This window comes from Schistocerca gregaria, chromosome 1, assembly GCF_023897955.1.
Source record: "Schistocerca gregaria isolate iqSchGreg1 chromosome 1, iqSchGreg1.2, whole genome shotgun sequence".
Classification (NCBI taxonomy): Eukaryota; Metazoa; Arthropoda; class Insecta; order Orthoptera; family Acrididae; genus Schistocerca; species Schistocerca gregaria.
Window position 1 is genome coordinate 654,104,591 of NC_064920.1, and position 22,320 is coordinate 654,126,910.

The 22,320-nt window shown below is 38.9% G+C and overlaps 1 protein-coding gene across 5 annotated transcripts in view; it reads left to right on the forward strand.

Moving 5' to 3' along the window:
• LOC126361330 (SAFB-like transcription modulator) overlaps window positions 1–22,320 on the forward strand; it is a 136,528-nt gene that overhangs the window by 67,185 nt on the left and 47,023 nt on the right. Inside the window, exons 1-3 of one of the 5 annotated variants that reach the window (XM_050007783.1) lie at window positions 12,449–13,103; window positions 13,257–13,371; window positions 19,478–21,277. In XM_050007783.1, coding sequence (XP_049863740.1) covers window positions 13,018–13,103; window positions 13,257–13,371; window positions 19,478–21,277 — 2,001 coding nt within the window. In that variant the 5' untranslated portion in view covers window positions 12,449–13,017. Of the gene's footprint in view, window positions 1–12,144; window positions 12,287–12,448; window positions 13,104–13,256; window positions 13,372–19,477; window positions 21,278–22,320 lie in introns of those variants that run through there. The other 4 variants (XM_050007784.1, XM_050007785.1, XM_050007786.1 and 1 more) reach the window with 4 other exon arrangements.

The following is a 22,320-nucleotide window of genomic DNA, read 5'->3' on the forward strand; positions in this document are numbered from 1 at the left end:
ACTACTCACCAAAGGAATGAAAACTTATTAAAACAATGACCTTAAAATTCACATTCAATCCCCCAACACACACACACACACACACACACACACACACACACACACACACACACACACACACATTTTGAAAAATTCATAATTTTTAAGAAACCAAGACAGTTACAATACTGTGTCAAGCAACTTTTCTTTGCCCACATGAGTACTGTTGAGCAAGAGCCAGCGCAGCTGTGACCTCAAAATCCAACTAGCTATATCCAGGTAGCTACAGCATAAATCTGATGTAGACACATCACAGATAATCAAGACAATTCTGTGCATGGCACTAGTAACTGCTAGTACAGTACTACCTGGCAGGATCTTTAAGTTCAACAAGCAATCAAATCATAAATTAACTTTAGCCATTTAGTCATGGAACTGTACACAATATGGCTTTACACAACCACATATTAGTAAATTCACCTGCCAAAAGTAATTCATTTTCAGAGCACTCAGTGGCGTTGCAGTAGCAAAGGGCTGCCACGTGAGATGGAAGATCAACAAGATTTGAATGGATGCACATGGTGGGCAAACGAACTTCAATTATATTAGCAGGCAGTAGCTAAGAAATTGGCATGAATCCTTTTCTCCCAAAGTTAACTAGTGAGTGTCAAAGCCACTCACAGCAATAAATGAGGTAACTTAAATCAAAGTTCACAAAGCTATCATAAACAAGAAGGTAAAAACACAGTATGCCTTAATTGCAGAAAATTGCAAATTTATGTTGGTATAATAAGTGGTTGGTATAAACATGTGCAGGACACGCAATCAACATACCCACAACCAGGTCTTAAGCAAGCAGGAAAATTGAATCAGTATTTTTGAATTATAATAGCCGTGAAGGCGGGTAAGGTTCATAAGCAGATGGTGATGCACTGGGGAACACAATAGAAATGAACATTTTGCAAACCTTGTGCTGTCCCCAAATTTATTCAATGGAAGTAAGGTATGTGACCATAGTTCTAAGATGGCATGCTTCCCTCTTAACCAAGGCATGACAACCATGGACTTCCACAGTAGGAATAGCTTCAGCCACCTCGTGTCCTCCAGAGCTGTCAGAATGAAAACTTATTCTCGGATAGGCGACCCAAAGCATAATTCCGAAGTCCAGTTGCACCAAAGAAATCACATGGCCCAAATCACAACATGCTGTGCCTGAAGAGCCACTCCTGCTCTGCTGCCTGCCGCCGTGTGACTTGCTCCTCACACTGCCACTTGCTTATGTCAAAACAGCACGCCCCCACTAGAGGCAAAGATGGCATGCAGAAGACGTACCACATCCTTTTGACACTGTATTGGTCACTGTGCTATGCTGTTCATCAACAGCCTTTGCTTCTCAGTCATGGCACTGCCACAAATACAGCTATTTGTGTTGTGATGTTAACAGCTATGCATGGATGCTTATTCACTAGTCCACTGCTGCTTGTTCTCGACAACGGTGCAGAATGAGACAGAATATTGCAGGGAGTGCTTTATTTGCTATTGGATTGCAGGCACAGGTGTGAAGGGCTTACAGTGTGCTTGTTGCATAATTCAGCAACCCTCCCTTATTGTGGTCACATGTTTTCGACTGGAATCTTGTCAACAGGTGTGCCTGCTCTCATATTCTCATGCAGTCCAACATTGGATGTTGCTTCTGTGTGTCCTACAAATCTGGATATTGCACAATTCGATCAGCTGGTCCAGCAGAGACCCACAGTGAGGCTCCTTTCAAACTCTATACGAGGTGCTGAGAAAGTTGCCTCATATGAGTACAAGCTACCTCCATTGCAATCACAGTGATCACTCAACTTCTGAAGTTGTTCACACCTTTTGTATACCCTACCAGAGCTGGTAACAACATTAAAAACAAACAACAGTAATGGACTCTGGTGGCCATTCTACTTGTCACAGAGGATTGCAGCTGTATTCATTTACATACCGGATGACAGTGTGGGCATTTACAAAGTTACATTAACATGCTATGGTGTTTTTTGGGTGCTTCACATTTTTTGTCAATCACTGTAGAATTGTAGTAAAAGAACAGTGAATTGTGAATTGTGAATTGTGTTTTATTCATCTCATGACGTACATTTGCAATCCATTTGGTTTGCGTACAGGAGACATGTCAAAAATTTATAAAACAATTGCAATGATTTTTACATTAATTAATGATAGCACTATAATAAATAACAACACTATAAGGATATTTCTTGGAACATGTAACACATTGTACCCAGCTCAAATTTCCAGATTGTCCTGCATGAATTCATCCACTGAGTAATAACACTTCATTGTCAGTACCTCATATAGCTTTCTTTTAAGTGAACCTAAATTCATCTGCATCAACTTGTTCCCTTTTAATTTATTAAAAATTTTCATTCCCATGTATTGAGGTCCCTGGGCAAACAGTCTGAGGCGGTGGGTGGGGAGCATAAAATTTTCTTTGTTTCTGGTATCATGTGAATGGACAAAATGGTTTCCCTCAAATAAGTCGCGTCTGGAGTACAAAAATATAATAATCTCATATATGTATAAGGATGGCAGAGTTAATATTTTGAGTTTCCTAAATAATGGTCGACATGGTTCTTTGTGATTGGCAGTGCACATATTGAATTAAAAATTTTTAATGTCTCTATAGAGATTATCAAGCATACCTAATGCTGCCAGCATGGATAATTTAGCCTGTTGTTGTGATCTTTAGTCCGAAGATTTGCTTGATGTAGCTCTTCATGTTACTCTATCCTGTGCAAGGCTCATCCTCTCTGAATTACTACTACAAGCCATAGCCATTTGAACCTGCTCACTGTACTCATGTCTTGGTCACTCTCTAAAATTCCCTCCCATCCCACGTTTCCCTCCAGTACTAAATATAATGTCTGAAAATGTGTCTGATCAACCGATCCCTTTGTTTAGTCCAGCTATGCCACAAATTTCTTTGTCCCCAATTTGATTCAGTATCTCCATTATTTACATGATTTACCCATCTAATCTTCAGCATTCTTCTGTAGCACCACATTTCAAAAGCTTCCATTCTCTTCTTATCTGCACTGTATTATCCACATTTCATTTCTGTACAAAGCTACACGTCAGACAAATGCCTTCAGAATAGACATTGTAACACTTGTATTCAATGTTAACAAATTTCTCTTCTTCAGAAAAGATTTTCTTATCTTTGCCATTCTACATTCTGTATCTTCTTTACTTCAGACATATACATTCTTTTACTGTCTAAATAGCAAAACTCATCTACTACATTTAGTAGTACTTTGACAGCTTTTACATTTGGCTCCTGTTCCTGAGAAGGGTGGATCCCTGGAATAATGCTGGAAGAAATTAATGAAGTTTAAGGTTGATGGTATTTGGCTGTATGCCTGATGAGGGAATATCAAGGTCCTTCCCTCCAATTTTTTTGTCAAACATCCTGCTTAAACTATCAGCTACCTGAAACTTTCTGGCAGATTAAAACTATGTACCAGACTGAGACTCAAACTGGGGACCTTTACCTTTCGTGAGCAAGATCCCACAGATTGTGGCTAAGCCATGTCTCCACAGTGTCCTTTCTTCCAGGAATGCTAGTCTTGCAAGATTCACAGGAGAGCTGCTGTGAAGTTTGGAAGGTAGGATACAAGGTTCTGGTGGAAGCAAAGCTGTGAGGACGGGTCGTGAGTCATGCTTGGGTAGCTCAGTCGGTAGAGCACTTTCCCATGAAAGGCAAAGGTCCTGAGTTTGAGTCTCGATCTGGCGCACAGTTTTAATCTACCAGGAAGTTTCATATCAGTGCATATTCCATTGCAGAGTGAAAATTTCAGTTGATCAGTTATCTGATTGTCACTACCATGGATATTAACCACCTCGAATTTAAATGGGCTAGCAGCCCAGTTTTCCGCAGCTGCCCTAAACCCTACCTCAGTGTTTGGTTGTTTGTTTCCAAAATAAACTCTCTATGTTCCATGTAATACTTGAACTTCTCTATACCAAACTATACAGCCAGAACCTCTAGCTCATAGACTGAATATTTATGCTCTAGCTCATTCAGACCTCTAAAGGCATAAGCAATGACTGATTGTCCTTCTTCATCTTCCTGGAGTAGAACAGCTCCTAACCTTGACAATGACACAGCTGTCTGCAATATAAAGAGTTTGTTAAAGACGTAGGGACTGATGACCTTAGCAGTTAAGTCTCATAAGATTTCACACACAATGTTAAAGACACGTAGTGCGAATACAAAAGCATTACCAACAGATTCCTTCAGTCCTACAAATGCCATTTCCTGGGAATCACCCCATTCGAATTTTTGTCCCTTTTTCCTTAATACATTCAGTGGGGCAGCCCTATGTGCAAAAAATGGTTCAAATGGCTCTGAGCACTATGGGACTCAACTGCTGTGGTCATTAGTCCCCTAGAACTTAGAACTACTTAAACCTAACTAACCTAAGGACATCACACACATCCTTGCCTGAGGCAGGATTCGAACCTGCGACCGTAGCAGTCGCACGGTTCCAGACTGCGCGCCTAGAACCGCGAGACCACTGCGGCCGGCCTTATGTGCAAATTTGGGAGTTAATTTCTTGAAGAATTTTGCTATCCCTATGAATCCAGCCACTCCCTTAACATACCTAGACAGAGGAACTATCAGAGTAGCCTTACTCCTCTGTAGATCAGCTGTTACTCCCTCTGAAGAAAATGTATGTCCCAAAAGTCACATACTGGTGCATAACAACTTCACTCTCTCAGGGTTAACCATCAATCCTGTCTCCCACAGTCACACACAAACCTCGCCCAAATGCTGTAGATATTTCTGCAAATTATGACTGTATGTCACTAAACCAGTAAGGTAGTGGTATACAAATACATCAAATACATCTTATTCATCAGCTGTGATGGAACTGTGGCTCCAGTGGACATTCCAAAAGGGCAGTCAGGTGAACTAAAACAAATTCCAGATGTTCACAAATGCTTTCAGCCTCCTGGAATTCTCTACTAATGAGATATGATTATCTGTTTGATTTAAATCCAATGTAGTAAAGACTCGAGCCCCACTGAACCAACCAAAGTAAGAAAGCAAATCAGGAATTGGGACAGAAAGCAACTATCTTTTTGTTCTGCTCCTGAAATCAACCACTGGGCAGCTATCCCAATCTGATTTAGGAGCCTGGAGAACCATGCCTGCATTTTGTGAGCTGATTGGCCAAATAACTTCCTGATCTAAAAGTTTCTCTGTAGCCTTAATCTCCACCTGATGGGAGGAGAGATAGAGATGGTTAGGTGGTTTCTGCACCAGAATGTTACCATTGGCTTCTATCTGATATTCTGTAAAGATTGATAACCCAAATTTAGTGGTTAGCATATCAGAAAAATCTTCACGAAGGGCCTTAATTTTTCTACTGTAGGTACTCAGGATCCAAATGCTACATATTAACTTCATTGGATTTCACCTTTCCCTCTGACTTAACACACCATCCCATTTCTGCAAAGTGCTTCTCAATGGTACTGCCTAGTCTGCTGACAAAAGGTAACTTTAGAACCATGTCAAAATTTGAAGAAATTGTTATTATCTGCCCAGTTAATCACTAACTGAATTTTCTGATGAATACAGCACCTAGAATGCAGGGTGTTGATAAATCCGACATGACTGTCACTTTAGTTCTCACGGAACAGCCACTAATGCTAACCTTCACCAAAATTACTCCCTTCACCCCAATGCACATCTTGTTAGGAGCAGTATAGTTGCTTTTCTCTGATTCCAACATGCCCCATTTACAAATATTCTGGTTTTCCAACCTTTATCAACTGCACTAAGGATACTACCTGTATCCATAAGGGCACAAACTGATTTGTTGTTGATGGAGCAACAAATGACAGGCAACCCATTTCTATCCTTACGGCATATGCCACAAATCCTGATACCCTCACTATACTTCTCTTTATTGATTGTACAACTGTTCTTCATCCTTGGTCATTGCCAGCACTTCTTACTAATATAGCCCCCCTTTCCACAGTTAAAGCATTTAATTGATCTGCCTTTCATCTCTGTAGAAGCAGCAGACAGATTTCCTACTAGCAGCCCTGAATTAACTTCCCCCCCTGTAGTAACAAACACACAGTAGAGAACAGCAGTAAAAGTATGATTACTTCAGTACATTTTAGCGTACTTGTGCACTGGCAGGGCAGTACCTTTACTCCATCAGAGATCTGTGGATGGAGTGAAGTCACGTGGAAACAGAGTGAGGGAGAAATCATTCTGCTCCATGCTTAAATAGACAGACAATAGAATATTCCACTTGGTGGCACTTGATAGCAGCTGTGTGCATCATTTGGGAAGTGCAGCTGTCCGTGCTACCTGAACTTGCTACTTCCTGGTGTCAAGCTTAGCTGCCACACAGTGGCGTGAGCTGATCAAACACGTGACAGACTAGTGCCTCGTGTCCTGCTGACTTCAACAGATGATGTGCTGCTGCAGCTAGTGTGGTAACTACAGGTTTCCAGAGTCCTCTCCTGTTGTTAGGTCACCTGTAGGCCAGTGTCACCCCAGAATCCCTCCTCCATAATGTGAGACAGTGCTTGGTGCTCGAGGTCGCGATGTCCATTTCTTCTGTGTGCTGCCGGTGGATGCCCCCTGTACCACAAAGAGTTCCCACATATCCTGCATTGGAGAATAGACTTGAAAGTGACCTGGACGGTAATGGATCACTAAGGGTGGACAGACCTGGGTGGGATGCCAACCGTTGGCAGCACTGACGCCAGCACCGAATTCATGGAGGTGACCTACAACTCAGGGTCAGAAAATGGCTGCAGTGGAAGCAGTGCCTGCAGTTCATGTGAAGCCCCTGGCTGCTGTAAATGGTCATTCATGATCAGGCCCTGAGGAATTGGCCGAAGGCTGGAAACAATGGAGGAAGGTGAACAAGATGTAGTATCATATATGGGCAGAATTAGTGAAAGGGTGACAGGGAATGGAGGGGATGGACCGGGCAGAGTGGACGATCTCACAGGTGTGGGTGGAGGTGGTGGAGACCAGTCCTCCGCTTGGAGGGCAGATTTGATTTCAGTGGTGGATCACCAGCCTGTCTTCCATCTGCAACATGAAGACACGCTTACAGAATTGGCTGTGAATATTAGCTGAGCTCCAGCGCTGATCTTGACCAAACATGCAAGCCCAGACTGGAGTCCCAGCCATGTAAATTCATTTCTGTAGAAGCCTTGGGCAGCCTTGGTGCAGGAAGTAGGAGATACAGTACTGCTGGTGGCCATGCAGAATCTCTGCCAGGTTCTTCTCACTGATGGACGTAAACATGTAGAAACTAAGAAAGCATCTGGAGGGATGTCACTAATATACTTCTTCATTTACATCTTAAAAGTGTCATTGATTGAGTGTTCACTCTTACAATCAATGTGAGGCCAGCGGACATGGAGATGAGCCAGCATCTTTGTGCATGAGGCATCCCAATGATCCTGATGTAGAAAGTGACGAATGATTTTCCAGAGAGCGGCCTGAAAGACCACCTGTGGAACAGCATTTTCTGTGGACAATAAGAGAACACCATTCAAGAGTATGACTCTGTGTCTTAGCAAAAAGTAATTGCAGATGGGATCAAAGGCACGAGCCGGAGTCCACTCAAGCCACCCTTGCTGAACATATTGACAGCTTCAGAAATGCAAGAACTGGTAATAGGGACTCTGTCCACTGTCTGGCAAGCTTCCTTATTAAGATAAAAACAAAATACTTCATCTTTATCAAAACTAGGGTCAGGCGGAAATGAATCTCATAATTATACCTACTAAGGATTGGGATCCACCATTGTAGCTCATGGGCTGTCTTGTCTCATAAATGTGCCATGGGCCTAAAAAGAGACACTAATGGTGTGCCATCAGTCACCAAATGAAACTTAACTGTGTATAGAAACACATGAATAATGAGAGCCGCCTACTCAATTTGAGAGTAATTTTTCTGTACGTTAAGCATCTCTGATAAAAAATTGACTTGCTGTTCTGAGCCACCAGCAAGATATTGAGGCAATACAGGCACAGGCCATACTGCAGTGTGTCCTCGGTAACCACAAGCTGAAGTCTCGGCTGATTGGTGGCCAAGCATAGGATGGAATACAAACAATCTTTCAAAGTCATGAAAGAATGGTAGCAACCAGGGGTCCACATTTCTTAAGCAGCTGATTGAGAGGATAGGTAACTGAAGCAGTCTGCAGAAGAAACATGTGGTAATATGCAACTTTGGCTAAGAATGCTTGGACTTCTTACACATTTGTAGGATGCAAGAGGGCCACAATAGCTGCTATGAGGCTGTTGGTGAGCGGAATCCCCCAATGAGAAATAACATGGCCAAAGTAATCTGTAGATGATTGGAAGAAATGTGGCTATTCCAAGTTGCACTTAAGACTTGCATCAGATGAGGTTTGAAACAAAAATGAAGGTTGCGGAGATGGTCCTTGGTGTTGGGACCAGTAAGGACTGTGTTTTCGAGGTAGTTGATACAAGGAATGCATTGATTAAGCTGTTTCAAATAAGACTGAAAAATGACCGGCATGTTTGCAATGCCAGGAACCAATTGCTTGTACCTGTAGAGGTTGTACACCATATTAACAACAAGAATCTGATGTTATTCATCATCATGTGACAGCTGTAAATATGCTTCTGTCAAATCAAGTTTTGAAAAATATCCTTCCCCCTCTAGTTTCATTATAAGTTTGTCCAGGCACAGAATAGGATAAATATCAATCATGGACAGTGAACTATCTGTCACCTTAAAGTCATTTCGAAGACGGAGTTTACCTAGCGGCTTCTTAATAATGACTAATGGTGTAGCCCATTGACTGAATTCATTCCTCCCTCCCTTGTTCCCTACCTAATTCTTGTGAAATAACTCCCAGAATGCTATAAGCATAATTATCTGCTCTATCAGCGTCCTATGTAAATTAGTAAAATTAGGACCCAAATTAATTGCCTTTTGCACTAAGTGCAACAAAATACATTTTATCTTAACAGCTATTACGCATAACAACTGATGATTGGATATACTCAATGCCTCACTTTTATTCTGCCATCAAATGTGCTAGCTTTAATGCTTATGGAACTGACTTCACATCCCAATTGGCTTGTTTCTGTAGCTGGTCCTCCAAGGAGTTGGGGACTTCTGAAAACCATATTCCTGGGTAAGTTAATTTTTCACTATCGCCCTGCCTCCACTCCCCATCTCCTCCACTTCTGCATTAATCCCTGATGACCACTGGCTAGCCCCTTAATTTAAATCCCAAGCTCAACAATTTTATATTTAATTTCGCCACAAATATCCACTTCATCTAGACCACTCAACCTATTCTGGTAATGTTCCAAGTGTGCTTGTATATGCCTAACGTGATTGTAGGAGAGAGCTGTTTTCTCAAACAATTCCTTTCAAGCCTGAAATTCAGCAACAGATACGGCAACAGCTGAACACACCTTTCCAGGATCCACTGATGATGATACGATTGGTTTATCCAAAGCACTGTCATGTGCTGAATCAATTCGGCAGTAGTACTTTTACATTTTTCCAAATTTTTGACGTTGCAGTTCATAGGCTAATTCCTCCTTTCTCAATCAAGCAAGTTCAATATATTTCTTGAATCCATTCTAAAACAGAAAATACCACATAATATTGACTTTTTGTGCATTTGGGGTGTCTGTATGGTTGTGTGTGAGAATGTGTGTACTTTGGCTCGAAAAACAGCTATTTCTTGGAAGCTAGTGTGAATGCTGTTTTCTGTTACACGCTTCTGTGCTCCATGCGTGATCCACTTTTGTGGATGAATGTTGCCTTTCCTTTGTTTTATGTATTGCTTCATCCAAGAATTTCCATTATTGTTATAGTTCCATGCTTTAGGTTTTATACTCTATATATGTACTTAGTATTCATGATGTTGGCAATGTCTGTTCCATCTATGATGATTTTGTTACTCACTTTCATACTTTCTATTTCATTTGTCTTTGTGTGTTTTTCTTTTGCCCCTCTTAGTGGTAATTATAACCAGGCTTTTTTCATTTAATTATTTAATTTGTTAATTTTGAAGTTATTTCATTTACTGATTGGCTTTTTCTTCTCTTATCAACTGTCTGTACTTCTTTTTGTGCTGTTTTCTTTGTCTTTCTACTTTTGGGGTAGCCCTCAGTTCTGTTATTTCCTTCACGACCCACTGCTTGTTTTGGAGAATTTTACTTTCCTTCCTGGTTTTTGGAAACACTGCATTGAAATGCTTTGTTAAAGTTTCTTGAAAAACATAGTATTTTTCATTTGTTCACAAAGATTTAAGGGTTTCTGCCTACTGTTCTTTTCTCAACATAACTTTTAGTATGTCAGTGTTGGATGAGAAGTCTAAAATCTCTTTCTTTATTTTTATCTCCTGTTTGTGAGTTCAGACTTCATATACTTCACAACCGATGGCTATCATTTAGAAGTGGCAGTTTTGTAGTTTAAATTTGCTTGCAATACCATGACCCCCTACTTTCAAATTAAAGAAAGAAATTATAAGATTAAGTTGTTTATCAACCAATTTACAGTAATGAACTGAGGTGGGGATTTAAACAGCCGATATACATGTTACAATGTCCCATATCGTATAGAAGCTGTTTAGCCATGTGACAAAATATTATAATTATAAGGGATGAATAGAAAGTTCAGGGCAATAACACAGCATATATGCGACACCGCACAGTTCCAATGCAGGTATATAAGCAGTGACATGTAAGAAAGGGATTAGTGTGGCATATGTGTTTTTCTGACATTTTTGTGGTAAATATGGAAATGTGAAATATGGCGACATCATTAACAAATGCATCCAAACAGGACCAACATCCCATGGCTGCCAAAGGACAAATACTGTTAGACATACATCAGAGACTGAAGATTGTGTTTGCAGCATGTCTTCAAAAACCATCATTGTGGAATGATGCACCAAGGGGTGCCAATGCTTCATGAAACACATGTACTGATACTTAACTGTTGTGATGCAGAAATACGTCAACTTGAGTTTGAGACACTTGAGCACCTGCCCAATAGTCCTGATCTTTCTCCACGCATTTATCATACCTTCGGTCCCTTAAAGGATTCCATCAGGTGAGGATGTGTAGCAGTTATGGACTTCTGCACACAGCAAGATACAGTGTTTCACCCATGGGTATCTTCGACCTGGTGCATTGGTGGGATGATTGCCTCAGTGCTTACAGCAATTTTGCCTGATTAGCATACCGATTCCGGACTGTATGGCCTTTGTAAGAAGCAATCAAAACGTTTCCATTCATTTTTACCAAAAAAGCAATTTTGTAATGTCATTTAGATCAATTCATCCCAATGATACGGAATGTATTGTCAAAACATTTCACCATGCATTTCATATTGTGGCATTCACACAAGCCGTTCATGGGAAGAAAGTGTTGACGTTGATGTTGGTGATGGTGAAGGGTGTCGTCGTCTTCGTCTAACTTCAAAACTTAACCATTTTGCCACGCTAAGTCATATTAATGGATTTCGTGCTTTTGTATCTTCTTAGTCCATATTTAATTATTTTGCTTTGTTTTTGTGATACATTATTTGTTACATAGGGGGGAAACGCTCAGTGGATAAAGCTAACAGGCTCTGTGTATTCCCTTATTAATGTTTTTTGATGTAGGCTATGTATTTTCGCTAGCAAATAAATGCCGATGTTTTAAAATGTTTCTCTTCTTGGCATTTACCATAAAAAATCGATCAAGAACCGCCTTACGAAGTTTGCTTTTGCCTTTAATAAACTTTATATTTACTAGTTCCTTAATTCAGATACTAAACACAGACTTTTGGTATCGCGTATGGTATCTCATTTTCACCGTTCGGTAGAAGACCAATTGGACTATGCGAACTATTGACTTTCTTCGTTCAGTGTGAACATTCCACCGTTTGACGGTAAAGTCCGTTCCGTTGACATCTATGTAAACAAACCATTTACCATCGTCTTGTGGAGAATTGGTAGATTGCAGTTTTGAAGCATCTAAGTACTGAACTGCAAATTTATACTTAGGATCTAATTTCAATTCCCGTGGAAGCGCAGTAGTTTAATATAAATATGGTACCGAAGTCTGAGAGTCTTTCCCCCATACTTCATCCATGTATATCTCTGAAATGTCTGAGATGTCTTTGAGGTTGTTGTTACTGTGTTTGTAGTATTAGCTGTGTAAGTAATCGGCGTTGTGAAGTATTTATTAACAAGGTGCGTAAAGACTTAGTTGATTTCCCGTACACTTGATAAACGTGCGAATAAACTGTTGTGAAGCCTATAGGGCTACTACTGCTACTCATCCTTTTATGTGATAAACTATGGTTGTTTAAAATATTGATTAGACAGATGAAATACAGTATAAATTTCTAACGTCCCAATGAAAAATTACGTTTGTGTGTCAGAGAAAATACTACTAGAAAACTACGTGAAGTAGTGTAAGGAAGAGCCTTCCGGTTGCGAGGAAAATACTGGCCTTATTGTGCTCATAGACTACGTGCTGTTTTTATTCTTCGTGCTGTAGTAATTTTGTGCAGTTTTCTCCTACTTAGACGTAATAAATAATTGTGGCATGTTATTTTGGTATAAGCATTCTTATAATAAGCGCCTTACGTCCATCGTATATATCCGTGTTCTGATGCTAGCTTTGAGGATGAGAATAATCTGTTACGTCTAGGATAAGCACAGATAATAAAGTTCCCTGGCAAGTTTCTTGCTGCATCAATGGGGCTGAATATAACCCTATTTTCTGGCCCCTGCGTGGCAGTAAATAGGCCGTTTTTCGTTATATGTTGGTGATATTAATTTTTTGTAGATCTGTCTGTTTGTATTTTTAAAATATTATTCCTCTCACCGACTCCACTGCTCGATGCCTTTACATAAAAAGCGATAACCTGTGTTAACGATAAAAAAAATCGTTACAGAAAGACGGTCTTGTGTGTACCTGACAGGCCTTATCCCTCCCTCCCGTTGTTGTACAATACTCATGAAAGCGTGCACCCACAGCTATCCGTTTCATTTTCATTATTGGTCATCTCCATACGTAATGAGCATTGAAGTGCATGGCAGAAGGTACTTCCCATTGTGCTACTTTTTAGGACTCCTACTCTATTCATGTATGCATGGAGTGCAATAAGAATTATTGAGTAAACATCTGTGTGTGTTCTGTAATTAGTCTCATATTGTCTTCAAGATCCCTGTCTCATATTGTCTTCATTATCCCAGCAGGAACGATATTATGGAAGGTTGTACTGTCCTCCATGACTCGTCCCATAGAGCTGTTACAAGAAACTTTTTAGACTTTAAAGGATTGTTGCATCAATCGTCGAGTGTCTGCCAGGTCAGGATTTTCAATATATCCATAAAGCTCTCTTGTGGGCCCAACAAACTTGTGCCCATCTTTGCTGTCCTTTTTCATATATACATTCAGTTTGCATTATTGTTCCTGTTTGGCATGAGTCCAAGCACATGAACAATATGCTAAAATGGGGTCACTCAAGTGTTTTGTAAGCAATCCTTTTTGTAGACTGATTGCATTTTTCTGATACCCCACCAGTGAACCTAAGTCAGACATTTGTACTAGTTGACTGATGTCAGTTGTGACACATTGTGATTGTAATCCTACTGATAGAATGGCACACATTTGGTTTGGTTGTAAGTAGCATAGCAAAAGAAGTAATTCTGAATACTAAAGTGGGCTTCATATATTTTGTAACCAGAGTAGTCTTAGAGTTAGGTAGATGAAAACAATGTCTTCTTCCTTTTCCATTAGTATTCCAGAGTTAGTATTTCTTAGGCTTGGTGGCACTAATGAAGTGGTAGTAGGCCTACTCTTTTGATGATATTCTCTTAACATTCTTCATTAAGTAGAATAGATCACAACAGTTTGTTGTCAAGGAAACACTACCCAGTATAGAAGGAAACACTACCCAGTATACAAAGCAATTCCATTGAGTGCCTTGGCTATGCACATGTACTCTTACAAAATATTTTGTCCATATATCCTCAATTTCCCCCTTTGAACATACTTCAGATGTTCATAGTGTCATGTGATATTTGCCCTTACTCAAGGGTTTGGTTAGTAGCTCTGCCAAAATCTGCTCTGTGCATAAATATTCTACCACAATAGAACTTTGCTCTGCGAGATTATAAGATTCCTTATGAAATTGTGCTTTATATCAGTAAGTTTGGTTCTGGCACAAGTGACATTTTTGGCTAAGTTTATAGTTCCACCGATGTCACAAAAAACCTTGTTATGTTCCACATTTATATTAGGCTCTTAATTTAGAGTTTTGATCCACATTGCATCGTGAATTGTTTGTCATAAAGCCGTATACTAAGCTTCTACAGTGCCCAAGGCTACTGTTCAGACTGTCTTTCACATTACCAGGATTTAAGTTCTCCCATTAATCTAAAACATCATCCAACAACAACAGTCTCTAATTCACATCTACAATCTGCATCACTATTTCCCTCAAATTTTGTATTTCCGCCGCACGGGCTTAGCCGAGCAGTCTAAGGCGCTGCAGTTATGGACTGTGCGGTTGGTTCTGGTGGGGGTTCGAGTCCTCCCTCGTGTGTGTGTGTGTGTGTGTGTGTGTGTGTGTGTGTGTTTGTCCTTAGGATAATGTTTGTGTTTGTGTGTGTGTGTGTGTGTGTGTGTGTGTGTGTGTGTGTGTTTTTGTCCTTAGGATAATTTAGGTTAAGTAGTGTGTAAGCTTAGGGACTGAAGACCGTAGCAGTTAAGTCCCATAAGATTTCACACACATTTGAACATTTTGTATTTCCGTTTTTAAAATGTCTTTCTTTGTAGTCTGCAGTTCCCTTTTGATATTCAGGCATTGAAGTTTGCAATAAATACAGAAGGCTCTCTACTGTCTCCAAATTTTCATTGCTCTCTAGAGCTCCTTCATTGGTTGTTAACTTGGCTCCTGGTTTCATTGATGAAGAAAGGGTTTGAAGTCATTCAGATATTTATTTTTTTCCAAAAAATTCTCAGTATTGTTGATTGCTCTTTCTATAATTCTTGTGTCTCCTTATTTTTAACAATCCATTTCCAAGTCACGCAAGTTAAACTTTTGTTGGAGTTCTCTCTCAAAGTCGTTATTCTTCTGTTTTTCATTTTTAGTCAGAATAAAATCATCCGTCCATATAGCCATTATTGTGATCTCTTCTTTACCTTTGCTATAATAGATCCAGGCTCTGCCTTAGATCGTTTCGTACCCATGTTTATCAAGATTTCATGCAAATATCTGTTCCAGCAATGTCCACTTTACTTCACTCCGTAAATACTTTTTTATTTTTTTTTTAAGCGCAGAAATACTTTTTTTAATGTAGGCTGCATTCAGGTCCATTTGGTGATTTAAAATGCTGTAGGCTATCTCAGTTTCATGTATTGTTTAGTTGATGTTGTTTTAAAGATAATAACTTTATGTTGAAATATGTCTTTAAGCTTTGACGCAGCGTGTGCTGGACTGCTGTTCAAATTGCTCGCCAATATTTTATAATGTTTTAGACTTCATATACTCATTTCAAAGTTTATTTGTGTAAATTTTTGCTATCAAAACAACGTATTGGTGGATTTTCATTCATCTCAGTCTTTTTTTCTGTGTTATTTATTCGAGCGATCTGTTATTCATGAGTGTGCTTACGTCATTCATCCGAGTCACAGGCCTCAGCAGTGTGTTTACAGTTCACTACATGTGGTCGCAGCTGTAGCAGTTATTAAGTTGTTTGTGCACTGTTATCAGATATAGTAGTTTTCAACAGTGTCTCATGCTGTTTCTGGTGAAATAACAGTTTAATAAACTTTCAAAAACTTTCACCCACTGAGTTTTTTAGAGTTGTTTGTATGCTGAAGTCGTTTAGTAAATGCTGTGCGGTAGTTTTCAGCAGTTGTTTCTTATTGTTTCTAGTGAAATATTTCAGTAAAATTTTCATTAACTGTTTTGATTTCTTTGAATTTTCCACTAGGCGCTTGAATTTTTAGTTTCGGCTAAGTAATTGTGTGAAGTTTTGGTGGTATTGGTGTTAGTTATGGTTTAGTAGTATTAATAAAAATTGTTACTTTCTTAGTAGAGAGAGAATTTCAAGACTACTCTTGTTAGTTTTTTAAATAGTTCTACTATTGTAACTGAACTTAGGTAACGTAGATTTTTCAGTAACAGTTAAAATTTTATCACAAGTGAGAAGTGTGGGGGAGTGAGTCAATAATTAAATCACTGAAGTATAAGGACTCTCATATATATGATGGAGAACCTAGCAGAATATTAAAGTATTGTGGTGCACATGTTAGCCCTGTATTTAGCTATATTTGTAATTTTTTCTGAAGTTTCCGGAATGATTAAAGTACTCAGTAGTAAAACTGCTTTATAAAAAGTGAGAAAGAGATAATATAGACAATTTTAGATCTATTTCTATGCCATCAGTGTTTGCTAAAGTTATTGAAAAGGCTATGTACGAAACGGTAATTGATCATTTTATATCACGTAATTTGCTGTAAATTGTGCAGTTCAGCTTTAGAAGTGGTTTAACAACTGAAAATGCTGCATTCTCTTCTCTGTGAGGGACTGGATGGATGAAACAAAAGTTTTCAAATGCTTTTAATTTAACTAAGGTGTTTCATTGTGTTGATCACAAAAAATTGCTCCATAAGTTGGACCATTATGGAATACAGGGATTGGCTCAAAAATGGTTCATTTCTTGCTTTAACAACAGACAGCGAAAGGTCATTATTCATAGTATTGAGAATGGCTATGATGGTCTGAGTTGGGTACAGTCAAATCGGGGAGGGGTGGGTGGGTGGGGTGTCTCAGGATCAGTGTTGCAACCATTCCTGTTCCTTATTTATATAAATGATATGTCCTCTAGTATTACAGGTAATCCAAAATATTTCTGTCAGCTGATGACACTAGCTTGTTCGTAAAGGATGATGTATGCAACATCGGCTCGGTTTCAAATAGTGCAGTTCCTGGCTTGTAGAAAATAAAATAACACTGAATCACAGTAAGACTCAGTTTTTACAGTTTCTAACAAACAATTCACCAAAATCCAACATTTTAATTTCACAGGATGGGCATATGTTTAGTGAAACTGAACAGTTCAAATTTCTAGGTGTTCTGCTAGTAAACTGTCATGGAAAGCCCACATTCAGGATCTTGTTCAAAGATTTAATGCCGACAATTTTGTTATTCGAACAATATCTGATTTAAGCACAAAAAGTAATTTACTTTGCTTATTTTCATTGGCTTATGTTGTATGGCATTATATTTTGAAGTAACTCTTTCCATTCTCAACAGATATTTTTGGCTCGGAAATGAGCAGTTCGGGCAGTAAGCGGTGTAAGTTCGCGAGCTTCTTGGCGACCCCTGTTCACTGGTCTGGGTATTCTGACATTGGCCTCTCAGCATATGTATTCTTTACTGTCATTTCTTGTTAACAATATCAGCTTATTCTCAAGAATTAACAGCTTTCACTCAGTTAATGCTAAGCAGACATCCTGTCTGCATTTGGATTGCACTTCCCTTTACTCTTGTGCAGAAAGGTGTGCAGTATACTGCTGCATCCATTTTCAATAAGCTACCACAAGAATTCAAAAATCTTAGCAGTAATCCATGTGCTTTCAGTTTGAAACTGACGAGTTTCCTCATGAGTCTCTCCTATTCTGTCGAGGAGTTCCTTGAAAAATTAAGCTGATTCTTATGTTGTCTTGATTGCATTTACTTAAACTTATGGCTTTGTCTTTGGGTTCATAAACATTTTATATCTTGCTATATTCAGAAACAAAACAGCATATGGCTCACTCAGATAAGATGATTCTGTTTTGAACCGTTTGGATTACGAATGATTTTTCACATCCGTCAGTCCTGGTGCTTGGCAACTTACATCATCTCCTGAATAAAGCTTGTGGGCAGCTGGGACAGTAGTGTCATCCAGTTGGTTGGAAGTAGTGGTGAATTCTTTTCCTTTACTACCAGTGACTGAAATGTCTTCAACATAACTTCCAAACAATTTTGTAACAACACAGACTTTCTTTCATGGTGAATTCAGTAGACCTTTTTTTTTTTCATGGGCTGTGGCTTTCTCAAAAGAACTTTCATTATTATATGGAAATGAAGTTTGACTTTGTTTTGCTGTAGTCATTTCCCTTTTTTCTTTCTTTTCTTTATTCGTGAGTGTTTGGACGGCCTCTTCTCTGTTCCTTAATCATGACACGTAAGTAATAACATAATAAGGACCTGTTAATGGGAAAGTGCTCTCCTCATAATTGTTTGTGTATTGTCTATTAATCAATGTAGCATGCTGTTGCCATTAGTAGAAAATGGTAAAAATTCAAAATATAGACAATGACTAGTAAGAAAGTGGCAATTTCATATATATTATCAGATCTTTCTGTACTCAAACAAACATTTATGTAATGAACCACACAAATATTTCGCGTGGAAATGATGGGTGGGGTTTTGTGTGTTAGAGGAGACAGAAATGCCCTAAATATGAACTTTCAGACAGCATAAATGCACACAGTTGGCCTATTTCTATAGTTTTGTCATTAGCACTCCCCCCCCCCCCCCCAATTATGTTATTAACTATTTTAATATGTGTTAATGATATGAATATAATAGAGGTAAACATTCCACGTGGGAAAAATATATATAAAAACAAAGATCTTTTTTAATATGTGTTAAGATTGTTTCATAATTGTAGTCTATTAACACTGAAATTTGTTTCTAAGATTTACAATAGAGTGGAAGAAAACTCATTGTCCACTAAATATTACACTCTTGATAGTTCATCCGAAATATTGCATGGTAGGTAGTGCTAGAGGACTGCAGTTCTAAGCTGATTACATAGTGAACTTAGTGCAGTTTATTTATCAAGGTGAAACATAAGCCTAAGTTAACAAAGCCCTTCAGTTATTTCCCTGAGGTTATTATTATTATTATTATTATTATTATTTTATCATCATCATCTCTACTAACGACTCTTTTATTCTAATTTCAGAGTTATTTATTTTTGGCCTTTTAAAGGTGTTATACATTTCATTAACACATTGCCTTTCATCTCCAATAAGTTTGATTGTCTACGTCACTTCGGATTAATGACACTGTCTATGACATTAATGCAACCATTTACATGTCTTACATACGTCTTAAAACAGAACATCTTTTGAAGTTGTAATATGACTCTAAAATCGACAATGCTTTGCGAGACAATTTTTACATGTATGATTATATATACTGATCCAATTAGGTAACTATTAATAAATAGAGTTCTAATTTGTGGGCAATTATTCATTTTACTAATCTTTTGAGTAAATATTTTAAAATGGAGATGATGATAGTGGAGTTTCTGTTCATGTAGTAATTAAAGAATTTGGTTGAAATAATAACAACTTTGAAATAATTGAATTCCCACATAATGTTAATAATTGTTTATTCTGCTTACAGGACTTAGAAGATATTGCTGAAGAAATGTCACAGAAAACAAACAAATCACGTAAATCTATGAGCAATGAAAATAGTGTAGCCTCTCCAGGAGTAATCACAAGATCACAGTTGAAACAACTTGCCAATGCCAAGTCAGTTCCAGAAGAATACAAACATGTTCTTGGAGAAGCCCAGCCAAATCGAAGAAATCAGAAGCATGGGAAGTCTCTTAATACTGAAAAACTGCCATCTCCACGTAAGCTTTCTGTTACTACAAAGGCCAGAAGAGTATCAAAGAAAGTGAATCAGAAGGAGAAAATACAGAGTTCATCTGAACAAAACAATTCATTAGAGATAGAAGAAAGCTTTGATGTTGAAATGCGTGATGGTGCTGATTTATCTGCAGAAGAAAGTATAGTAAATACTCCAAAATCAGCAGGAAGTGCTGGAGCAAGAGTAAGACCAAAGAATAAAAGAAAGAAGGAAGACAAAGTGGACGAGAGTGCTTTCAATAGCGTGTGTGACAGTAGTTCAGGAGAGCAGACTACTAGTAAAATGGAATTCAGTGAAGAAGAAAGTGTTGCAACTAAAGAATCAGTCACAGTTCTAACACAAGAAAAAAGTTTTGAGAAAAAGAAGGCAAACCAAGAAGCAGGCATTGATTCAGTGGATTCCAAAACAGATAGTAAAAATGATGATGAGAGCTTGCGCTCTGGTAATAAAACTACGTTGAAGAGTTTTGATGTGTATGACAAGAAGAGTGCTGTGGGTAAGAAAATAGGCAGAAAACGTAAAGGATTTTCTAAAATCAGCAGTGCATCAGAAGAAGAAATATTAGACACCATACACCCTAAGGAAAGGGGGAATTCTGCATTGGGGCGAAATAATTCAATATGTGAACCTGTTGACATGTCAATTAGTGAAGACTGCAGTGGAACAGAGAAAATACGGTACCTTTCAAAATCTGCACCGAGCGACTCTGAAGTATCTGAATCACTTGCTGAAAATCATAAAAATTTAGCTCAGGAGGTGTCAACTAATGGGAAGACAAAATTATTGAAGAAAGATAAATTATCTGTGAATCAGGGAGCACAAAAATCATCAGAAGTTAGCAGTGCAACAAGCAGCAGTTACAATTCTGGCTATGAAATCACTCCATCAAAATCACTAGTTGTATCTAAAGAGCAGTCTTTGTCTACCAAAACAACAGATTCCGGGATTACTGGCATGATAGACAGCAATCCATACTGTGATTCTGACAGTTGTACAAGTGACAAACAACAAACTCTTGATGGCACTCAAAAGTTAATAAGTTATCCAGACAACATAACAAAAGAGGAGCAACATAATATTTCTGGAAAAAGCAGTGTCATAAATAGTTCAGGAAGTATTGCGAAAACATCGAGTTTACTGCCACATGAAGGTATTCCTTCATGCAGTGGTGGAAAAACATCAGAAGTTAGGCCACCATTTCTCTTACGAATGAGGCCAACAATGAATGAAGAGCCTGTAGACTCTGATTCAGATGCAGAATCTCGTAAAGCTATTATGCTATCTGCACAACGACGTATCGAACAAAATTTGAGTACAACAGATTCAGAAGGGCGTAGATTTTCATCACACCAAACACCAACTTCCAGTTTACCTGATGCTGAAGACTCAGATGATGCACCACCTGAGAGCATGACATTTGAGGCAGGACGGAACACTGCTACAGAATCCTTACGTGATGCTGTTGAAAGCATAAGGCGTGACCGACAGCGACGTAAAGAGAAGAGGAGAGCCAGGCTTGAAAAGTTGCGCCAACAGAAGGAAGAGAAGGTAATTATTAAAGTTTATTATTCAAGTGACAAGCATATTACACCCTACTGTACTGGAACTTCTGCAAAATCATCCACCTGGTTGAATGACCACCATCGAGCAATGGCCAAGAGCAGAGTTCACCATCCTGTGGCAGAGCACACTGTGGAGCACAACATAATTGACTTTAGTTGTTGTCCCCCTCGCCCAGTACACCACTCCACCTCAGTCCCCACACACCAGCTTCTCACAACTGAGAGATTGGAACTGTCATTGAACACACCCTTCAAATTCACAACCCTTCTGGCCTCAGTCTCTGCTAGCCGGTGTCCTACACCCATTCATGGCTCCACTTCGATTCATTCCACACTCACTACTGATGTCTCACTTGTTCTCAAAATGCAACTGTCAGGTTGCAGTCAAAGAATCCTGGTTGGGAAGGGGAAAAGACTCATCTCATCACTAAGTAAAGAATAATGTGTAATTTTAATGGCACCGTAAAAAGTGGTGCCATTTACTTCTGGGTGTCTCCATTTGTAACTTCAGTAATGCCACTAAATGCCCAAAACAGTGGTAAATATACTTTGTCTCGGTACTTCCTGGCATAAAATGTTTTGAAAATGTGATATACAAATGATTTGTCCACTGTAAATTAACCACTTGACATACTGAAAACATCAGGTTGACATAAAAAAATAAAAATCACAACCCCCCCCCCCCCCCCCCCCACCTGCCCTGGCCACTTGTAACATTCAACATGTAAGGACCAGTGAATGCCCAGTTTTCAATGAGCAGAAAAAGAGCCACTAAAACAAAGTCATGCAGTGAATGCTATACTCAGAGGAAAAGAAAGTGTTTATAACTATATAGCCCACTACTCACTTAAAATCTTTGACATAATAGTAAAGAACCCATATCCAGTATTCATGTGGCTCAAATACCTGTAATTACAAATGTAGACACAGTGCTGTAAACATACTTTGGGCATAATTCAGTGCTCAGTGGCCATTGGGCAGAGAAACAAATTTAACCAATATTGATGCATTAGTACTAGTCTCACAAAG